The 22,646-nt window shown below is 45.9% G+C and overlaps 1 protein-coding gene across 1 annotated transcript in view; it reads right to left on the reverse strand.

Moving 5' to 3' along the window:
* Nucleotides 1–22,646, reverse strand: part of abcc2 (ATP-binding cassette, sub-family C (CFTR/MRP), member 2) — a 131,650-nt gene that overhangs the window by 21,613 nt on the left and 87,391 nt on the right. Inside the window, exons 20-23 of the mRNA XM_073026959.1 lie at nucleotides 13,721–13,853; nucleotides 10,916–11,042; nucleotides 1,756–1,975; nucleotides 1,186–1,340 (exon numbers count right to left, since the gene is read on the reverse strand). Of these exons, the coding sequence (XP_072883060.1) occupies nucleotides 1,186–1,340; nucleotides 1,756–1,975; nucleotides 10,916–11,042; nucleotides 13,721–13,853 (635 nt within the window). The remainder of the gene's footprint in view (nucleotides 1–1,185; nucleotides 1,341–1,755; nucleotides 1,976–10,915; nucleotides 11,043–13,720; nucleotides 13,854–22,646) is intronic.

Genomic DNA, 22,646 nt, shown 5'->3' on the forward strand with positions numbered 1-22,646 from the left:
AAAATATGTTTTCCATTGCATGTGACAATAAAAAAAATCCATTTACTGAGTTACCAAGACTGCACAGGTCCAAAAATGCTGCTTAACCTGGGAGGGAGGCGGTGTGGGAGAAGGGGGTTTTAGGTGTCTGGTCCACCAGGGATAGACACACCTCGAGTGGGAATATATAAAGGAAGGCATTAGACAAGGTTCGGATTCTTTTCAATGCAAAGTGACACCGGCAGTTCAGGATGGGGAGGAGGACAAAGGTAGGAGCGTGAGGCCAGTGTGTGAAGTGTGGGAGTCAGAATCGAAGACTTTGTGGCCAAGTGCCGAGGAAGCAGGGAATCTTTCGAGGGTCTCGGACAGATTAGAATAGGCAAAGAAGTGGCAGATAGAATACAGTGTGGGAAAGTGTATAGGTCGTGCAGTTTAGTAAAAGGAATGAAGACGCAGATTATTTTCTAAATGGGAGTGATTTCAGAAATCGAAGGCACAAAGGGACTTGGGGGCCCTTGTGCAGGATTACTTAAAGGTTAGCGTACAAGTTGAGGCATTGATAAGGAAGGCAAATGCAATGCTAGCGTTGATTTCCAGAGGACCAGCACAGAAAGGAGGATGTGATGCTGAGGCTTTGTGAGGCATTAGTCAGACCACACTTGGAGTATTGTGAGCAGTTTGGGCCCCATATCTAAAAAAGATTGTGCTGGCATCGGAGAGGAGCCAGAGAAAGTTTACAAGAATAATCCCAGGAAAGAAAGGCTTAACATATTAGGATGGTTCTAGGCCTGTGCTCTCTGGAGTTCAGAAGAATAAGGGGGAATCTCATTGACACCTATAGAATATTGAAGGGTCTAGATAGAGTGGATGTGGAGAGAATGTTTCCTGCAGAGGGTGAGTCTAGGACCAAGAGGGCACAGTTTCAGAATAGAAAGCCTTTTCAGAACAGAGATCAGGAGGGTAGTGAATCTGTGGAGGACAAGTCATCGGTATATCTAAAGCAGAGCTTGATATTTTCTTGATTATTCAGATGGTGAAGGAGGTTGGTGTTGAGAGGGAATATAAGCCAGCCATGACTGAATGGCGGAGTGGACGGAAGGGTACAAATGGCCTAATTCTGCCCCTATGCATTATGCTCTCTTGGCTCCGATCTGACACAGCAGGCAGCCCTGAATCCACCCAGTGGCTGTAATAGGAATACCGCACCTTGGCGAACCTGTTGACAATCCTGCCTGTCGGTGTGGTGTCGAAGAAGGACATGGGAAGATGCAGGATGTTGTGGAGCAGGCGGGAGTGCAGGTCCCGGGAGGCAGCGATCGTCCTTCCCGCAATCAGGAACGCTCCAAGGAGCACAAAGATACCTGAGGAACACACAGAAGAATGAAGCGTTTGCTTGTTCGTAGTTATCTCCAGCTTACTAGGGAATAGTCAGAGGCCATTTGTCCTTTCAATTCTACTGCATAACTTGATCTGTTCTGAGTTCCATCCACCCAAAATGTTTCCACAGTCCTTGGCAGCTTCACTCAACAAATCCCCACAATGATGATCAAATAACTAAAGGTGTTTGAAATCCGAAATAAAAACAGGAAATTTTGGAAACACTCAGCTAACAGAGTTCTCATGTTTCAATCTCTCCACAGATGCTACCTGTTTCCAGAATTTTCTGAATTAAAAGCTGCCAATACTCAACAAACCTTAGAGCCAGGCTAACATCGCAGATCTGAGAAGGTACCCCAATTCGCCCTGTCCCCGAGCATTGAAGCAAGACCCACCAACCTTGGGCGAGTCCCAGCACTCCAAAGATGCCAATCCGCCAGTTCCTTGCAGCGACCTCATTGGTGGCGTTGATGTAACGGTTGGCGTCATTGGTCCAGTCGCTAAGCCATAAATTCTGTCCAATGGCAGCCACGTACTGAGTGAGGTACATCAGTATTATCAGCATGGAGTACGGCCAGCCAATGGCACGCAAGTACTTCCAGTAGACTTTGAACTTCACCTGTCAATCAAAGCAAAAATAACCACAAGCCTTAATAAGAACCAAGAACTAGTGGATAAGGTGGGAGTGGGTGGATGTTTTCCCAACAGGGCAGGCAGCATCTGTGGGGATAGAGGCCATTAATGCTTCAGATTGATGACTCGGCACAGGAATGGGAAAGGTTGAGCTCAGAAAGAAAGAAGCAATGGAGGAAACAGGAAGATGGATCATTATGGGGTGGAAAGAGGAGGATGGTGGTGGAAGTGTGGCTGCCTTCTCAGCCATTCCAGTCCTAATGAAGGGTCTTGGCCTGAAACATCAACTGTTTCTACCTCTGCATTGATGCTGCCTGACCTGCTGACTTCCTCCAGCATTTTATAGGTGTTACTGTGCTGGGAATCTATGGCATTGGTCACGGGACCGTTGGCATCAGCTCTTGTCCTCTAGGATGATAATTGGTACCTTGATCATCGGAATCATAGAGAAACATAGCATGGAAACAGGCCCATCAACACAACGCTTGTCACCCAAGTCCCCAGCAACTCTCTACAAACGTACTCTGGACATGTTCTGACTGGTTACACCACCATCTGGTACAGAGGCTCCACTGTAGGCCGAGTTACTCCACCATGGACTCAAGCCTCCCACCACTGAGGGCATCTTCAAATGGCAGAGCCTCAGAAAGGCAGCAGACCCCAGACACCAAGGTCATGCCCTCTTTTAGATACAGCCAACAGGTCAGGGGTAGAGGAGCCTGAAGACCCACAATCAACAATTCAGGAACAGCTTCTTCCCCTCTGCCATCTGAACAATGAACCCATGAAATATTTTATTGCTCTCTCTTTTTGCACTATTGACTTATTTATATATATTTATTATTGTAATTTATAGTTATTGTATTATTTCTTTATTGAGATACAATGTGTAAAAGGCTTTTCTGACCCTTCGAGCTATGCTGCCCAGCAACCCCCCCCCCCCCCCGATTTAATCCCAGCCTAATCACGGGACAATTTATAATGACCCATTCACCTACCAACGGGTATGTCTTTGGACTGCAGGAGGAAACTGGAGCACCCGGAGGAAACCCACGAGGTCCTGGGGAGAACATACAAACTCCTTACAGGCAGTGGCGGGAATTGAACCTGGGTCGCTGGCTCTATAAAGCTGTGCTAACTGCTTTCCTACCGTGTCACCCTTGTGTATTACGCATGGCAATGTACTGCCGCAAAACAACAGATTTGGTGATAAATGCCAGTGATATTAAACCTGATTCTGTATTCTGTATTGCATTTTAAAGTATATTTTATGTTTGTCAGTGACAATAAACGGGCTTCTGAGACCATGCAGACCCACCAGCCCCTTACACCGATCCCATTTCACTCTCCATGCGATCACACAACCCTCTAGATTCTATCACACACACGGGTAAGGGGATTAAGAAGTCGTTGTAGGGTTCCCCTGTGGCCATTCCCCTCAGCACCACTTTGGATTCCGCTGCGGGAGATGACCCATCAGATCAGACAGCAGCGGCCAGGCTGGTGGCACGGTTGCCGGTCTGAGGCTCGACAGGGGAGGGTAAAGTCAGACAGTGTGGTAGTTATAGGGGACTCGATAGTTAGGGGGACAGACAGGTGATTCTGTGGCCGCAAAAGAGACTCCAGGATGGTGTGTTGCCCCCTGGGTGCCAGGACCATGATGTATCAGAGAGGCTGCTGGGTATTCTCAAAGGGGAGGGCAACAGCCAGAGGTCGTGGTGCGTATTGGCACCAATGACATAGGCAGAAATGGGGAAGGGGTCCTTCGCAGTGAGCGTTTAGAGTTAGCAAAAGGATCTCCAAGGTAGTAATCTCTGGATTACTCCCGGTGCCTCAGGCTCGGGCAGATAGGAATGGGGTGATAGCACAGATGAATGAGTCACTGTGGAGATGGTGCAGGGGGCAGGGTTTCAAGTTCTTGGATCATTGGAACCTTTTCTGGGGAAGGGGTGACCTGTACAAGAGGGACAGGTTACACTGAACTGGAGGGGAACCAACATCCTGGCCAGGAGGTTTCCTGATGCCACTCGGGAGGGTTTAAACTAGTTTTGCAGGGGCTGGGAACCGGAGCAACAGGTGAGTAAGGGAAGAAGTGGACAGAAGGTAGACACCAGGGAAAGTATTGAAAGGCAAAGTTTTAATGACAGGTATGATGGGATGGATAGTCTGAAGTGTGTATATTTTAATGTGAGGAGCATTATGGGTAAAGATGATGAACACAGATCAGTAGGTGGAACTACGGTGTTGTAGCCATCACTGAAACTTGGTTGAGAGAGGGACAGGGGTGGATGATTAATGTACCAGGTTTTCAAAGTTCTAAAAAAGATAGAGGAGGTGGTAAAGCATGGGGGGTGGGGGGGAGTAGGAGTTGCACTACTAATCAGGAGCAATATCTCTGCTGCACTCAGAGGAGACATAATGGAGGGGTCGGACACCGAGGCCATTTGGGTGGAAATCAGGAACAGGAAGGGTGCAATCACACTGATGGGATGGTACTACAGACCCCCCAGTAGACACTGGGACATTGAGGAACAGATATGTAATCAGATTAACTAAATGTGTAAAAATAATAGGGTTGTTGTCATGGGGGATTTCAAATTCCCTTATATAAACTGGGACCTTCTTAGTGGAAGGGGCGTAGATCGGGCGGAATTTGTTAAGTGTTTTCAGGAGGGTTCCTTAAGTCAATATGTGGACGGTCCAACAGGTGGAGGGGCCGTACTGGACCTGGTGTTGGGTAATGGGCCTGGCCAGGTGACTGACCTCTCAGCGGGTGAACAGTCAGGGAAGAGTGGTCACAACTCCTTTGCTTTCAGTATAGCTATAGATAAGGATAGGATTGGTCCTTGTGGGAGAGTTTTAAATTGGAGTAGGGCAAATTACAAGGGCATTAGGCAGGAACTAAGAGCAGCAAATTGGGAACACCTTTTCTCTGGCAATTCCACTTCAGACATGTGGAGAGTGTTTAAAGATCAATTGCACAGAGCGTAGGAAAGGTATGTTCCTGATGAGAGAAAAGGTGGGTTTGGCAAGATGGGTGTCCAGGGAGATGCAGAATTTAGTCATGAAGAAAAAGTATGTAAAGCTTCAGAAGTTAGGATCAAACAAAGCACATGAGGAGTATATAGAAGCCAGGAAATAACTAAGGAGTGGAATTAGGAAAGACAGGAGGGGCCATGGAAAGTCGTTGGCAAGTAGGATTAGGGTGAATCCCAAGGCATTCTACACATACATCAAGAGCAAGAGAATAACTAGGGAGAGGGTAGGACCACTCAAGGATAAACGGGTGTGGAGAATGTGACTGAGGTACTTAATGAGTACTTTGCTTCAGTATTTACCAAGGAAAAGGATATGGAGGACCAGGAGATCAGTGCTGAGTATATAAGTATGATAGCGTGTTTAGAGGTCAAGAGAGAGTGGAAGTGTTGGGCCTCCTAATGAGTATTAAGGTGGATAAGTCCCTATGGCCTGATGGGATTTACTCCAGGTCATTGAAGGAGACAAGAGATGAGATTGCTGGGGCTTTGACCAGTATATTCATGTGAGGTCCCAAAGGTCTGGCCAGTGGCTAATGTTGTACCTCTATTTAAGAAGGGAACAAGGGAAAATCCTGGGAACTATAGACCAGTGAGTCTCATGTCAGTTGTAGGAAAGTTGCTGGAGAAAATTCTTAGGGATATGATATCTGAGCATTTGGAAACCCATGGCCTGATTAGGGAGAGTCGGCTTGGCTTTGTGCGTGGCAGGTCGTGCCTTACCAACTTGATTGAGTTTTTTGACAAGGCGACGAGAGAGATTGATGAGGGTAGGGTAGTGGATGTTGTCCTCATGGACAATCCAGAAGATACATGGGGCCACGGCATATTGGCTGTTTGGATTCAGAACTGGCTTGTGCATAGAAGACAGAGGGTAGTGGGTTGAAAGGACTTATTTGAGCTGGAGGTCTGTAATTAGTGGAGTTCCACAGGGATCTATGCTGGGACCTCTGCTGTTTTGTGATGTCTATAAATGACCTGGATGAAAATGTAGATGGGTGGGTTACTAGGTTTACAGATTACACCAAGATTGGTGGAGTCGTGGATTGTGTAGAAGACTGGCAAAGAATACAGTGCAATATTGATCAGTTGCAGATATGGGCAGAGAAATGGCAGATGGAGTTTAGCCCAGATAAATGTCAAGTGTTGCACCTTGGTGGGGCAAATGCAAGGAGACAGTACACTGTTAAGTACAAGATCCTGAACAGTATTGTTGAGCAGAGAGATCTTGGGATCTAAGTTTCCAGCTCCTTGAAAGGAGCTACACAGGATCTTATGGTTGTTAAGAAGGCTTATGGAATGCTTACTCTTATTAGTCAAGGTGTTGAGTTCAAAAGTCAGGAAGTTGTGTTGCAACTTTGTAAAACTCTGGTTAGGCCACATCTGGAGTATTGCATACAGTTCTGGTTGCCCCACTATAGGAAGGATGTTGAGGCTTTGGAGAGGGAGCAGAAGAGGTTTACCAGGATGCTGCCTGGTTTAGAGGGCTCGTGCTATCACAAGAGGCTGGATAAACTTGGGCTGTTTTCTCTGGAGCGTCAGAGGCTGAGGAGAGATCTGATAAGAGGTTTACAAGATTATGAGGCGCATAGGTAGAGTGGACAGAGAATATCTGTTTTCCAGAGTTGAAATGTCTAATACCACAGGCCATGCATTGAAGGTGAGAGGGGGTAGGGTCAAAGGGGATGTGAGGGGTAAGTTTTTTACTCAGAGAGTGGTGGATGTCTGGAATGTGTTGCCTGGTATGGTAGTAGATGCAAATACAGTGGGGGCTTTTAAGAGATGTTTGGATAGGCACATAGTTGTAAGGAAGATGGAAGGATATGGACATTGTGTAGGTAGGAGAGATTATTGTTTAGGTGTCTTTTTAGCTGGTTCTGCACAAGGTTGTGGGCTGAATGGCCTGTTTCTGTACTGTTCTATGTTTTACCAGACAACTTAAAGCAGCCAATTAACCCACCAACTCTCACGTCTTTTGGATATATGAGGAAACTGGACCACCAAATGTAGAACATGTAAACTCCTCACAGAGAGTACCAGAGATCAGGAATGAACACAGATCACTGGAACTGCAAGGCAGTGACTCTTCTGGCAAAAACAGGCTGGATGAAAACTGTATTGATACTGATCCAGTCGGTTCTCTGAAAGCACAGTCTATGTAGTCATATCCAGTGGCTTCTCTATCTTCCAATGCCTTTCTCTTAAGGACTGTGGCCAGTGATCGTCATGGTTTCCAAGTGGGACTGTTAGTGAACTGGAAGGAGAGCAACTATCACTAAACCTTGGACTACTTGGGAGAAGGATCTCCAGTCTCCTTATGTTCAGTTCATTATCTGGTTGAGACCAGACCAAGAATTGGCCGTAGAAGTGACCAAGTCCCAACAGAATCCCAGAATGGTGGCAGTGGAATGTAGCATTCCCTGACAAGAGGGGAAAGATTTTCAGGGGACCCTCTTTATGCAGAGGGTGGTGGGTAAAAGGAGCAAGCTGCCGGAGGAACTGGTTGAAGAAGGTACAATAACTGCAGTTAAACGACACTTTGATATGTTTGGAGAGGTACTTAATACATACTTTGATTCAGTATTTGCTACGGAAAAAGACCTTGGCAAGAGTAGGGATGACTTACAGTGGATTGCAAAGCTTGAGCATATAGACATTAAGAGGATGTGCTGGAGCTTTTGGAAAGCATCAAGTTGGATAAGTCACCAAGACCAGACGAGGTATACTCCAGGCTAATGTGGGAGGCAAGGGAGGAGATGCTGAGCCTCTGGCGATGATCTGTGCATCATTAATGGGGATGGGAGAGGTTCCGGAGGATTGGAGGGTTGTAGATGTTGTTCCCTTGTTCAAGAAAAGGAGTAGAGATAGCCCAGGAAATTATAGACCGGTGAGTCTTACTTCAGTGGTTGCTAAGTTGATAGAGAAGATCCTGAGAGGCAGGATTTATGAACATTTGGAGAGGCATAATATGATTAGGAATAGTTAGCATGGCTTTGTCAAAGGCAGGATGTGCCTTATGAGCCAGACTGAATTTCTTGAGGATGTGACTAAACACATTGATGAAGGTAGAGCAGTACATGTAGTGTATATGGATTTCAGCAAGGTATTTGATAAGGTACCCCATGCAAGGCTTATTGAGAAAGTAAGGAGGCATGGGATCCGAGGGAGCATTGTTTTGTGGATCCAGAACTGGCTTGCCCACAGAAGGCAAAGAATGGTTGTAGACAGGTCATATTCTGCATGGAGATTGATGACCAGTGGCCTCCCTCAGGGATCTGTTCTGGGATCCCTTCTCTTAGTGATTTTTATAAATGACCCGGATGAGCAAGTGGAGGGATGGGTTAGTAAAAGGTTGGGGGTATTGTGGATAGTGTGGAGGGCTGTCAGAGGTTAAAGCAGGACATTGCTAGGATGCAAAACAGGTCTAAGAAGTGGCAGATGGGGTTCAACTCAGATAAGTGTGAGGTGGTTCATTTTGGTAGGTCATATTTGATGACAGAATATAGTATCAATGGTAAAACTCTTGGCAGTGTGGAGGATCAGAGGGATCTTGGGGTCTGAGTCCATAGGACACTCAAAGCTGCTGCGCAGTTTGACCCTGTGGTTAAGAAGGCATACGGTGTATTGGCCTTCATCAATCGTGGGATTGAGTTTAAGAGCCGAGAGGTAATGCTACAGCTATATAGTACCCTGGTCAGACCCCACTTGGAGTACTGTGCTCAGTTCTGGTCACCTCACTACAGGAAGGATGTGGAAACTATAGAAAGGGTGCAGAGGAGATTTACAAGGATGTTGGCTGGATTGGGGAGCATGCCTTATGAGAATAGGTTGAGTGAACTTGGCCTTTTCTCCTTGAAGTGACAGAGGATGAGAGGTGACCTGATAGAGGTGTACAAGATGATGAGAGGCATTGATCGTGTGGATAGTCAGAGGCTTTTTCCCAGGTGCTGAAATGACTAGCATGAGAGGGCACAGTTTTAAGGTGCCTGGAAGTAGGTACAGAGGAGATGTCAGGGGTAATTTTTTTTTTTAACGCAGAGAGTGAGTGTGTGGAATGGGCTGCTGGTGACGGTGGTGGAGGCAGATACGATAGGGTCTTTTAAGAGACTCCTGGATAGGTACATGGAATTTAGAAAAATAGAGGGCTATGGATAAACCTAGGTAATTTCTTAAGTAAGTACCGGTACATGCTCAGCACAGCATTGTGGGTCGAAGGGCCTGTATTGTGCTGTAGATTTTCTATGTTTCCATGTTTCTATCTGAGGTGCAAAGGGACTTGAGAGTCCTCGTGGAAAACTCCCAGAGGGTTAATTCACAAGTTGAGATTGTGTGTGGTAAAGAAGGCAAATGCAATGTTGACATTTATTTCAAGGGGAATAGAATATAAAAGCAAGGAGATAATACTGAGCCTTTATAAGACACTTGTCAGTCCTCACTTGGAGCATTGTCAACAGTTTTGAGCCTCAAATCTCAGAAAGGATGTGTTGTCATTGGAGAGAGTTCAGAGGACGTTCATGAGGATGATTCCAGGAATGAAGGGGTTAACATACGAGGTGCTTTTGGCAGCTGGGCCTGCAATCACCGGAATTTAGAAGAATGCCTGGGGATCTCATTGAAACCTTCCGAATGTTGAAAGGATTAGATGGGGTTGATGTGTAGAGGATCATTCCTATGGTGGGGGTATACAAAACTAGAGGGCACAGCCTCAAAATTGAGGGGCGACCCTTTAGAACAGAGTTAAGGAGGAATGTTTTTAGCCAGACGGTAGTATTTAAGGTATATTTATGGCAGAAGTTGATAGTTTCCTGATCGTTGAGAGGATATAGCGAAGAGGCAGGTGTGTGGGGTTGCATGAGATCCTGGATCAGCCATGATGCAATGGCGGAGGGGACTCGATGGCTGAATGGCCCGATTCTGCTCCTATGTCTTATGGTCTTTCGGTTAAAATCAGCCAGAGGAAAGGAGAGAAATGCCAGTGAAAGAAGGCAATGGCACAGATGTAGTTGTACAACACAGTAAAAACCCTTCAGCCCAAATCGTCCATTCCAACCTAACTATCTAACAGAGTGTAATCCTCTGGTCAAAACGTTTTAGTGTATCCGTACTGTTATGTTGTTAGGTATTTTATTTTCTGCTGCCTTTCTGTAAAATGCAGCGTGTGCTGTTAATTAAGCTTCACAGCCCAGTATTTTTCTGCTAAGAGAAGAAGCAGTTTGATCACCTTATGAATGTCGTGTCATCCAGTCGGGTTTGTCCTGATAACGTTCTGTCCAGTGGGATGCCGCGGAACATTCGAGGGAGGTTGGCAGCATCAGATTTCCAGCAGCCAGTGGGTTGGTTTTGGGTCTTTTTGGCAAGTGTTGGATGAAGGAGGTGCGGAGCAGAGTGCAAGGGAAGGCCCTCGCGGAACCCCGACCGAGGGAGAGGTACATTTGTAAGGAGTGCTTTGTGCAGACAAATGCTTCCCTGGAGAGGCTGCAAGTAGTTCTGAGATAGCCTGTTAGTTGGTAATGGGCTCGAGGGAAGTTCGAACTGTGGCTGGAGTCTTTTAAGCAGAAGGCATTGCCAGCGACGGTGGTAGAAGAGGATGCAATCGGGTCTTTTAAAAGATCCTCAGACAGATACACACTTAGAAAAACAGAGGGCTATGCGGTAGGGAAATTCTAGGCAGTTTCTAAGGGCCTGTAACGTGCTGTAGATTTCTATACTCTATGTTCTAGGTACAGGCCAGATGGCATCTAGGTCGCCATGGACAAGTAGGGCCTCAGGGCCTGTTTCCATGTCTGTCCTCATCACTGAGATCAGGACCAGTTCATGCCAACCATAACATTTGATAGCCAACGTCTCAGGAGCCATCCCAAGCCCTCCCATGGACAGAAGAAAAACATTACCTTTCCCGTTTCCATGGTCTCATCCTCTATCAACCTTTGACCCTTCACCACCTCCACCTGCCCCTTTTTCTTTGGCGCCAGGTTCTTGTTTCTTGTGGACCTCTTCAGTGACACTCTCACGCTGTTTCTGTTGAGGAAAGGACACCAAATAACAGCGTGCAGATCACTTCCGTTCAAAATTCCAAAATTATTCAAGTGGGAGTTTGTGCATGAATGGGACAGTGTATTCAAAACATGCGTAAGAGGCATGGAGACAGACAATCGCAGAGGCACGGAGAGAGAAAGATAGAGAGAGCGACAGCCAACAGAGAGAGCAAGGAACTGTGTGTGTGTGTGTTTGTGAGCTTCAATGACCAGAGACCAAAGGTGATGGTGACTGGAAAAAGGTGCAAAGAGAGACTCCTGCAGTGGTTGGGAATGTGGAGTGTAGGATGGCGGTGGAGGTGAGGGCAGCTGATCTCACCACTGCATTTTGAACAGTCCCTAGTGCAAGGCAATGGACTCCTGACCTCACAATCTACCTCGCTTAGACCTTGAACCTTGTTGCCTGCCTGCACTGCAGCTTCCCTGTGGCTGTACCACTTTATTCTGCATTCTGTTATTGTTTTCCCTTGTTCCGCTGCAGTGCAGTGCCCTGAGGAGACGATTTGTATGGATGGCTTTCAAAACAAAAGCTTTTCACTGTACCTTGGTAAATGCGATACTAATAAATCAACTTACGTACATTTTTAAAAAATTACTGAGATACAGCAAGGAACACCCCTCTCCCTCCCTTCGAGCCACACCATCCAGCAACCTTGATTTAACCCTAGCATAAATAACCATTTAACCTACCAATCGGTACACCTTTGTATTGTGGGAGGAAATCCACACAGTCATGGGGAGAATGTACAAACTCCTTACAGGCAGCAGCGGGAATTGAACCCGGGCCACCTGTACTGCAAAGCGTTGTGCTAACCACTACACTATTGTGCTGCCCTACAAAGGTTACGTAGACCTACAGGGTAATTGTCCTGATCAGTGTCTCTGACGTTTGACACTAGAACACTACAACACAGTACAGGCCCTTCGGCCCTCGATGTTGTGCCGACCCATATATTCCTTAAAAAAAGTACTAAACCCACACTACCCCATAACCCTCTATTTTTCTTTCATCCATGTGCCTGTCCAAGAGGCTCTTAAATACCCCTAATGTTTTAGCCTCCACCACCATCCCTGGCAAGTCATTCCAGATACCCATATGACCATATATAACCATATAACCATAACAGCACGGAAACAGGCCATCTCGGCCCTTCTAGTCCATGCCAAGCGCTTACTCTCACCTAATCCCACTGACCAGCACTCAGCCCATAACCCTCCATTCCTTTCCTGTCCATATACCTATCCAATTTTTTTTGAAATGACAATATCAAACCTGCCTCTACCACTTCTACTAGAAGCTCATTCCACACAGCTACCGCTCTCTGAGTAAAAAAATACCCCCTCATGTTATGCTTAAACTTTTGCCCCCTGTCTCAACTCATGTCCTCTTGTTTGAATCTCCCCTACTCTCAATGGAAAAAGTTTATCCACATCAACTCTATCTATCCTCCTCATAATTTTAAATACCTCTATCAAGTCTCCCCTCAACCTTCTACGCTCCAAAGAATAAAGACCTAACTTGTTCAACCTTTCTCTGTAACTTAGGTGCTGAAACCCAGGTAACATTCTAGTAAATCTTCTCTGTACTCTCTCCATTTTGTTGACATCTTTCCTATAATTCGGTGACCAGAACTGTACACAATACTCCAAATTTGGCCTTACCAATGCCTTGTACAATTTTAACATTACATCCCAACTCCTATATTCAAAGCTCTGATTTATAAAGGTCAACATACCAAAAGCTTTCTTCACCACCCTATCCACACGAGATTCCACCTTCAGGGAACTATGCACCATTATTTCTAGATCACTCTGTTCTACTGCATTCTTCAATGCCCTACTATTTACCATGTATGTCCTATTTGGATTATTCCTACCAAAATGTAGTACCTCACACTTATCAGCATTAAACTCCATCTGCCATCGCTCAGCCCACTCTTCTAACTGGCCTAAATCTCTCTGCAAACTTTGAAAACCTACTTCATTACTCACATCGCCACCTACCTTTGTATCATCTGCATACATACGAATCCAATTTACCACCCCATCATCCAGATCATTAATGTATATGACAAAAAAAATTGGACCCAGTACAGATCCCACAACCCTCTGTGTAAAAAAAACTTACGCCTGCTATTTCCCCTAAAATTTCTTCTGGCATTTGAAGATGTCTCCTCGGGCAAGGTACTTGGATACTGAATGAATTGTTTTGTGAAATGAAGGGCAACGCTACATTGGAGGCTTATGTTAGAGACCAGCCTGGCCACCATGGAGTCTGGGACTATTTGTATTTTTCACATGGGAAGCATGAAGGGAATTGGTTGGTCCTCCTTTCAGGGAGGTTTTGAACAGACTTTTAACAGTTCCAAAAAACAGGTCGCCACATATTCTTGGTCAGGTGTTTTCTCATCCCTAGCGGTGAATTATTTGGTTTTCTGACCAGGACGGAACACCAACCTTGTGGAATGAAATTCTTTGTGGTTGTGAAAATTTTCTTGAGTTGAAATAAATAAAAGCCAATGGAAGAGACATAAAAAGGGTCTCTGCCTTTGTGTATGGACACACGGATAGCTTCACGGATTGGAAGGATTGGGAGCTAAAAGCGAATCCCGCAGTCGCCTTTGTGAAGGGATAACCACAGACCTCACTCCAGAATCTCACCTCCCCGTCCTGCGCCTGGCTCGATCACTGAGCTCCCGTTTCAGCTCCAGAGTCACCGCGTCGCCAGGGTGTTCATCTGCCTTCGGTCCGTGATCTTCACCCATTGCGAAATCCTCCTCTGTCACCGTGGTAACTGAAAGCACAAAGGGCCATGGGAATGATGAAAGACAGGAAATCCCTTGGATAACTGGAGGAGCTATGCCCTCAGCCTCTCCTCTCTTATGTTCCCTGGAAGCTGGAGGTCAGATGTCTACAAGGACTGGATTTATGGCATGTGCAGAATCTCTTGTGCTCTTGTAACTCAATCTGCTTCCAGCCTGTAAGACTGGAAACAAGGCCATTGCACCAGTTACTTCATCAGGAAGCTAACCCTAACCCTAATGCATGTCCCCTTTCATCCTCATCAATTTTTTACAGATGAACCATAGAAAACATCCTATTGGGATGCATCGTGGCTCCCTGTCAAGTTAAGATTCTCAGGACAAGGACAGCATAGGTAGCCACTATGTGACCAATCTGTATCAATGGTTTTGATACAAACCATTGCTGGAGAAACTCCGACAGACAGGCAGCGTGGGCAGAGGGAAATGGACAGTTGATGTTCTGAGTCAAGAGGGGAGATAGCCAGTATGAGGATGTGAGGAGAAGAGGCAGAGCGGGAGCAGGGAGGTGATGGGCAGATGGAGGAGGGGGGAGTGGGAAGTAACATTGACTGGAAGGCGATGGGTGGATCTACTCCAGGTGAGGAGTGGTGACGGGCGATGGAGGAGGGGAGAGTGGGAGTAACAAAAGAGGCTGGGAGGGGATAGGTGGAGGTGACAAAGACCTGCAGACGGTGGAATCTGATAGGAGAGGAAGGTGAAGCAGACATATTCACCCAACAGATTCCTATAATGGCAAGTTTACTCTGTAAGGGAGGATTTAGAGAGATACAAGATACCAGAGCAGCTCAGAAGGTTAGGCTGATCTCTAGAAGGGAATAGATAGTGTCATTTTGGGCCAATACCCTTCATCAGGACTGGAAAGGAAGGGAGAAGAAGCCAGAACAAGAAGGTGGGGAGAGGGGAAGGGTTACAAACTGGCAGGTGATAGGTAAACCAGTTGAGGGGGAAGGTGGGCAGGTGGGAGGTGGCAGATGAAGTAAGGAGCCAGGAGGTGAGAGGTGGAAAGGGCTGAAGAAGAATTATCTGATAGGAGGGGACAGTGGACCATAGGAGAATGGGAAGAGGAGGGGCATCATAGGGATGTGATGGGCTGATGGGCGATGAGGAGGAATGAGTAGGTAAGAGGGGAATTGGAATGGGGAATTGAGAAAGAGAGAAGGGGGAGGAATTACCAGAAGTTCGATAAACTGGTGTGCATGCCGTTAGTTTGGAGGCTTCCCAAACAGAATATGAGGCGTTGCTCCGTCAAGGAGAGAGTGGCCTCACTGTGGCAGTCGAATGCCACAGGAGTCAGGGCACAAAGTCTGTCTCGGCCAGCTCTGTGATCCAGGGAGCACCTTCATTGAAATTCCTGGCATGCTGTGGGCTCTCATTCGTGAAATGATATCCCTGAGAGCCGGTAATCCTTCAATGCACAGTGGCGAGATGAAAAAGCTAAAACATTTCAGACCATAAGCTACAGGAGCAGATTTAGGCCATTCGGCCCATCCTGACTGCTCTGCCATTTCATCATGGCTGATCCATTTCCCTCTCAGCCCCAATCTCCAACCTCCGTAACTCCTGGTGCCCTGAGTAAACAACAATCTCTGCCTTAAATATACCCAGTGGCTTGGTAACCTTAGCCTCACTAGCCCTCAGCCTTGACCTTAATGGACCCAAACCAAGAACATCAAACTCAACAGGGAAAGAAATTTAAAAAACGCCAACATTGAATCTTTCAGTTATCTTTCATGCCCTGTACAGAATCGTTTTGGACCAGAAAACACCTCCTCCCAACAACCAGTTTCCTACCTATTTATTTGAATTAGATGAAACCCCAAACCAAACTCTTTCCATTCAGTCCCACGGCACCGAATCCAAAGAGTCGGAACAACTCTATTCATTGTCTAAGCAGAATCCCAAAAGATGACAAGTTGGATCACAATGAGTAAACTTAGGCAGCACCACACCCATCACAATTATCAGTGAGGACAATCCACACATCTGTGTCCTCAGCCCCTTAACTTTCCTCCCTACATACTCACGACGGCGTGGTCAGATTCTGCTAGAGCTCGATCTACAAGTTTGCAGATAATGCCACAGTTCTGGGTCAGATCACAAACGACAATGAGATGAACTGCAGGAAGGAGATATGGAGGACCAAGTGGGATGGTGTCAGGACAGCAATCGTTCCCCGAACATTGGCAAGCTGGTCAGGAAGCGGGAAAGAGCACACACCCCCGTAGGGGTCAATTGTGCTGAGGTGAAGATGGTTGAGAGTTTCATGTCCCAGGGTTCAACCAGAAAGCAAGTCCGCCAACTCCTCTACTTCCACAGGCGGCTAAAGAAATTTGACATGGTCCCTTTGTCCCTCACTCGTTTTTACAGATGCACAATAGAGGGCATCCCATCCAGCAACGGCTCCGCCCAAGACCACCAGAAATGACAGAGGGTTGTGGAGACAGCTCAGTGCATCACAGAAACCAGACTCCCGTCTGCAAACTCTGTCTGCACTCTGGGAAGCAGCCAGCCTAATCGAAGACCCCTCCCATCCTGGCCGCTCTCTCTTTTTTTCCCCATTTTCCTCAGGCGCAAGATAGAAAAGTTTAAGAACACAGACTCTACCATGAGGCCCGATGACAGTTTTAAGATTCGTAGAACATACAAAACCTACAGCACAATACAGGCCCTTCGGCCCACAATGCTGTGCCGAGCTTGTACTTACTTTAGAAATTACCTAGGGTCACCCATAGCCCTCTAGTTTTCTAAGCTCCATGTACCTATCCAGGAGTCTCTTAAAAGACCCTATCGTATCCGCCTCCACCACCGTCACCGGCAGCCCATTCCATGCACTCACCACTCTCTGCGTAAAAAAAACTTTAGCCTTGACATCTCCTCTGTACCTACTTCCAAGCACCTTAAAACTGTTCCCTCTCATGTTAGCCATTTCAGCCCTGGGAAAAAGCCTCTGACTATCCACACGATCAATGCCTCTCTCAGGTCACCCCTCATCCTCCAACACTCCAAGGAATAAAGGCTGAGTTCACTCAACCTTTTCTCATAAGGCATGCTTCCCAATCCAAGCAACATCCTTGTAAATTTCCTCTGCACCACTTCTATGGTTTCCACATCCTTACTGTAGTGAGGTGTAGTGGTGTCTGACCAGGGTCCAATATAGCTGTAACATTACCTCTCGGCTCTTAAACTCAATCCCATGGTTGATGAAGGCCAATGCATCGTATGCCTTCTTAAACACAGGGTCAACCTGCAAAGCAGCTTTGAGTGTCCTATGGACTCAGACCCCAAGATCCTTCTGATCCTCCACACTGCCAAGAGTTTTACCATTAATACTATATTCTGCCATCATATTTGACCTACCAAAATGAACCACCTCACACTTATCTGAGTTGAACCCCATCTGCCACTTCTCAGCCCAGTTTTGCATCCTATCGATGTCCCACAGTAACCTCTGACAGCCCTCCACACTATCCACAACACCCCTAACCTTTGTGTCATCAGAAAATTTACTAACCCATCTCTCCACTTCCTCATCCAGGTCATTTCTAAAAATCACGAAAAGAAGGGGGTCCCAGGACAGATCCAGAGGCACACCACTGGTGACTGACCTCCATGCAGAATATGACCTGTCTACAACCACTCTTTGCCTTCTGTGGGCAAGCCAAATCCAGATCCATAAAGCAAGGTCCCCATGGAACCCATGCCTCCTTACTTTCTCAATAAGCCTTGCATGGGGTACCTTATCAAATGGTTTACTGAAATCCATATACACTACATCTACTGCTCTATATTCATCAACGTGGTTAGTCACATCCTCAAAGAATTCAATCAAGCTCGTAGGGCACGACCTGCCTTTGACAAAGCCATGCTGATTATTCCTAATCATATTATGCTTCTCCAAATGTTCATAAATCCTGCCTCTCAAGATCTTTTCCATCAATTTACCAACCACTGAAGTAAGACTCACTAGTCTATAATTTCCTGGGCTATCTCTACTCCCTTTCTTGAATAATGGAACAACATCTGCAACCCTCCAATCCTCCGGAACCTCTCCTGTCCTCATTGATGATGCAAAGATCATTGCCAGAGGCTCAGCAATCTCCTCTCTCGCCTCCCACAGTAGCCTGGAGTACATCTTGTCCAACTTGGTGCTTTCCAAAAGCTCCAGCACATCCTCTTTCTTAATATCTACATGCTCAAGCTTTTCAATCCCTACAATCGCCAAGATCCTTTTCCATAGTAAATACTAAAGCAAGTATTCATTAAGTACCTCTGCTATCTCCTCCGGTTCCATACACACTTTTCCACTGTCACACCTGATTGGTCCTATTCTCTCATGTCTTATCCTCTTGTTCTTCACATACTTGTAGAATGCCTTGGGGTTTTCCTTAATCCTGCTTGCCAAGGCCTTCTCATGGCCCCTTCTGGCTCTCCTAATTTCATTCTTAACCTCCTTCCTGCTAGCCTTATAATCTTCTAGATCTATCATTAACTAGTTTTTTTTAACCTTTTTGCAATCTTTTCTTCTTGACTAGATATTCAACAGCCTTTGTACACCACAGTTCCTGTACCCCACCATCTCCTGTCTCATTGGATCATACCTATGCAGACCAATCAAATATCCCCTGAACTTTTGCCACATTTCTGCCGTACATTTCCCTGAGAACATCTGTTCCCAATTTATGCTTCCAAGTTCCTGCCTGATAACTTTATATTTCCCCTTACTCCAATTAAATGCTTTCCTAACTTGTCTATTCCTATCCCTCTCCAGTGCAATGGTAAAGAAGATAGCACTGTGATCACTATCTCCAAAATGCTCCCCCACTGAGAGATCTGATACCTGACCAGGTTCATTTCCCAATACCAGATCAAGTAAAGCCTATCCTCATGTAGGCTTATCTACATATTGTGTCAAGGAACCTCCCTGAACACACCTAACAAACTCCACCCCATCTAAACCCCTTGCTCTAGGGAGATGCCAATCAATATTGAAGAAATTAAAATCTCCCACCACAACAATACTGTTATTATTACACCTTTCCAGAATCTGTCTCCCTATCTGCTCCTCAATGTCCCTGTTACTATTGGGTGGTCTATAAAAAGCACCCAGTAGAGTTATAAGAATTCTTATATGATAAAAATGAACTCCTTCTACCTCAGAAAGGCAATTATTCTATAGTTGTCCACCTGCACTGCACTCTCTCTGTAATACTAACTTCTGATTTGATTTTTTCCCCCATTCTGTACCACGTCAATGGACTTAGTATATAGATCGATCTGTTTGGATAACATGCAAACAAAAACCCTTCACTGTTTGTGAATGTGACAATAATAAACTAATTCCCAATCACAGTTCCTCAGTGTACAGTAAACCTACACCTTGCAGAAAATGTCAATGCGTGAGCCTCCTCCCTGACAGAGTTGTGGTTATACCTACATCTCAAGGACTGCAGCGGTTCGAGAGGGCAGCTCACCACGGCGCTCCCAAGGGCAACTAGAGAGAAGCAAATGGCTCAGGCTGCAAACCCATGTCCCTTGAATGAATATTCAAGGCTGCAGGAGACTGTCAGGAGAGGGAAGAGGTGGAGATAGTGGAGAGCACCCCTGTGGCCAACCCCTCAACTATAAGTACTCCATTTTGAGTACTGTTGGGGGGGGGGTACTTACCTGGGGGAAGCAGCAGCCTCTGGCATGGAGTCTGCCTCTGTGGCTCAGAGGGGCAGGGAACTGAAGAGGATGGCAGCAGTGATAGGGGACTCTATAGTCAGGGGGACAGATAGGCGATTCTGAGGACACAGAAAGGAAACAGGGATGGTAGCTTGCCTCCCAGGTGCCAGTGTCCACAATATCCTGAAAAGGGAAGGTGAGCAGCCGGAAGACATGGTACATATTGGTACCGACGACACAGGGAGAAAAAGGGAGGAGGTCTTGAAAACAGAATACAGGGAGTTAGTAAGGAAGCTGACAAGCAGGACCTCAAGTGTAGTCATCTTGGGATTGCTGCCTGTGCCACGCAACAGTGAGGACAGGAGTAGAAAGAGCTGGCAGATAAATGCCCGACTGAAGAATTGGAGCAGGGGCAGGGATTCAGCTTTCTGGATAATTGGGACCTCTTCTGGGGCAGGTGGGACCTGTACAAAAGGGACGGGTTGTACTCGAATCTGAGGGGGACCAATATTCTTGTGGGAAGATTTACTAGAGCTGTTGAGAGTGGTTTAAACTAATATGGCAGGGGGATGGGAACCAGTATGATAGAGATGAGGATGAACCAGCAGGTTGACAAGTAGATGATGGGTGTAACACGAATGTAAGGAAGGACAAGCCAATGATTGGGTACAAATGCAGAAAGAGCAAAGAGTTAAATTGTACCACAGAGGCAAAATTCAAAAGGGCAAAGAATGCAGGACTGAAGGTGCTGTATTTAAATATGTGTAGCATTCAGAATAAGGTGAACAATCTCGTGTCACAATTAGAGATTGGTCAGTACGACGTTGTGGGCATCACTGAGTTGTGGCTGAAAGAAGGTTATCGTTGGGAGCTTAACATCAAACGATATACTTTGTATCAAAAGGACAGGTAGGAAGGAGTAGGCGGTGGTGTGGATGGAATTACATCTTTAGAAAGAGGCGACATAGGGTCAGAGAATGTTGAATCTTTGTGGATGGAGTTAAAAAATTGCAAGGGTAAAAAAAACCATTATGGGAATCATATATGGACTTCCAAATAGTAGCCTAGTTGAGGGGTTGAGATTGCAAAGGGAGCTAGAAAAGGCCTGTAATAAGGGTAATGATACAATTGTAATGGGGAACTTCAATATGCAAGGGGTTTGGGAAAATCAGATTGGTGTTGGATCACAAGGGAGGGAATTTGTTGAATGCCTATGAGATGGCTTTTAGAGCCATTTTTGCTTGAACCTACTCAGGGAAAGGCTATCTTAGATTGAACGTTGTGTAATAACCCAGATCTTATTAGGGAGCTTAACATAAAGGAACCTTTACGAGACAGTGATCAAAATATGATCGAATTCATACTGCAACTTGAGAGGGAGGAGCACATGTCACATGTATCAGTATTGCAGTGGAATAAAGGGAATTACAGGGGCATGAGAGAGGAGCTTGCCCAGGAAGACTCGAGAAGGATACTGGCAGGGATGACGGCAGAGCAGAGATGGCTGAAGTTTCTGGGAATAGTTCACACGGTGCAGGATAGATATGTCCCACAGAGGAAGTAGTTCTCAAATGGCAGGGGTGGGCAGCTGCGGCTGACAAAGGACGTTAAGGACTGCACAAAAGCCAAGGGAAGGGCATGTAAGGTAGCAAAAGTGAGTGGGAAGTCGGATGATTGGGAAGTTTTTAAAATCTAACAACAGGTAACTAGAAAAGCTATAAGAAGGGAAAAGATGAAAGCTGTGGGCAAATTATCCAATAACATAAAGCAGGATACTAAAAGATTTTCAGTTATATAAAGAGTAAAAGGGATGGGAGAGTTGATATTGGACCACTGGAAAATGATGCTGGTGAGGTAGTAATGGGGGATGAAGAAATCGCAGATAAATTTAATGGGTACTTTGCATCTGTCTTCACAGTGGAAGACACTAGCAGTGTGCCAGAGGTCTGTGACTGTCAGGAAGCAGGAGTGAGTGCCATTGCTATTACAGTGCTAGGCAAACTGAAATGCCTTAAGGTGGATGAGTCACCTGAATCAAATGGACGACATCCCAGAGTCCTGAGAGAGGTTGCTGAAGAGATAATGGATGCATTGGTCATGATCTATCTTTCAAGAATCATTTGATACTGGCATGGTCCCGGAGGACAGGAAGACTGCAAATGTCATTCCACTCTTTAAGAAAGGAGGAAGGCAAAAGAAAGGAAATTATAGGCCAGTTAACCTAACCTCAGTGGCTGGGAAAATGTTGGAGTCCATTATTAAGGATGAGGTTTCGAGGTACTTGGAGACTGATGATAAAATAAGCCCAAGTGAGCAAGGTTTATGTAAAGGGAAATCTTGCTTGACAATTCTGTTAAGAGTTCGCCGAGGAAGGAACAAGCAGGGTGGACAAAGGAGAGGCAGTGGATGTCATTCACTTGGATTTTCAGAAGGCATTTGATAAGCTGGCACCCATGAGGCTGCTTAACAAGATAAAATCCCATGGCATTACAGGAAAGCTACTGGCATGGATAGAGGAATGGCTGACAGGCAGGAGGTAGCGAGTGATTGGCTGGATGCCAGTGACTAGTGGTGTTCCTCAGCTGTCTGTATTGGGACCACTACTTTTCACATTGATTGTCAGTTATTTAGATAACAGAATTGATGCTTTGTGCCGATGATACGAAGATAGGTGAGGGCTAGGTAGCACTGAGGAAGCAATGCAATTGCAGCAGGATTTAGACAAATTGGAAGAATGGGCAAAAAAGTGGCAGATGGAAAATGTATTGGGAAATGTATGATAATACATTTTGGTAAAAGGAACAATAGTGCAGACTATTATCTAAATGGGAAGAAAATTCAAACATCAGAGGTGCAGACGGACTTAGGAGTCCTCGTGCTAGACTCCCAGAAGTTTAATTCACAGGTTGAGTCTCTGGTAAAGAAGGCAAATACAATGTTGGCATTTATTTCAAGAGGAATGGAATATAAAAGCAAGGAGATAATGCTGAGCCTTTGTAAGACACTAGTCAGGCCACACTTAGAGTATTGTCAAAAGTCTTGGGCCCCATGATGTGTTGTAATTGGAGAGAGTCCAGAGAAGGCTCACAAAGATGATT

This window comes from Hemitrygon akajei, chromosome 23 (genome assembly GCF_048418815.1).
Source record: "Hemitrygon akajei chromosome 23, sHemAka1.3, whole genome shotgun sequence".
Classification (NCBI taxonomy): domain Eukaryota; kingdom Metazoa; phylum Chordata; class Chondrichthyes; order Myliobatiformes; family Dasyatidae; genus Hemitrygon; species Hemitrygon akajei.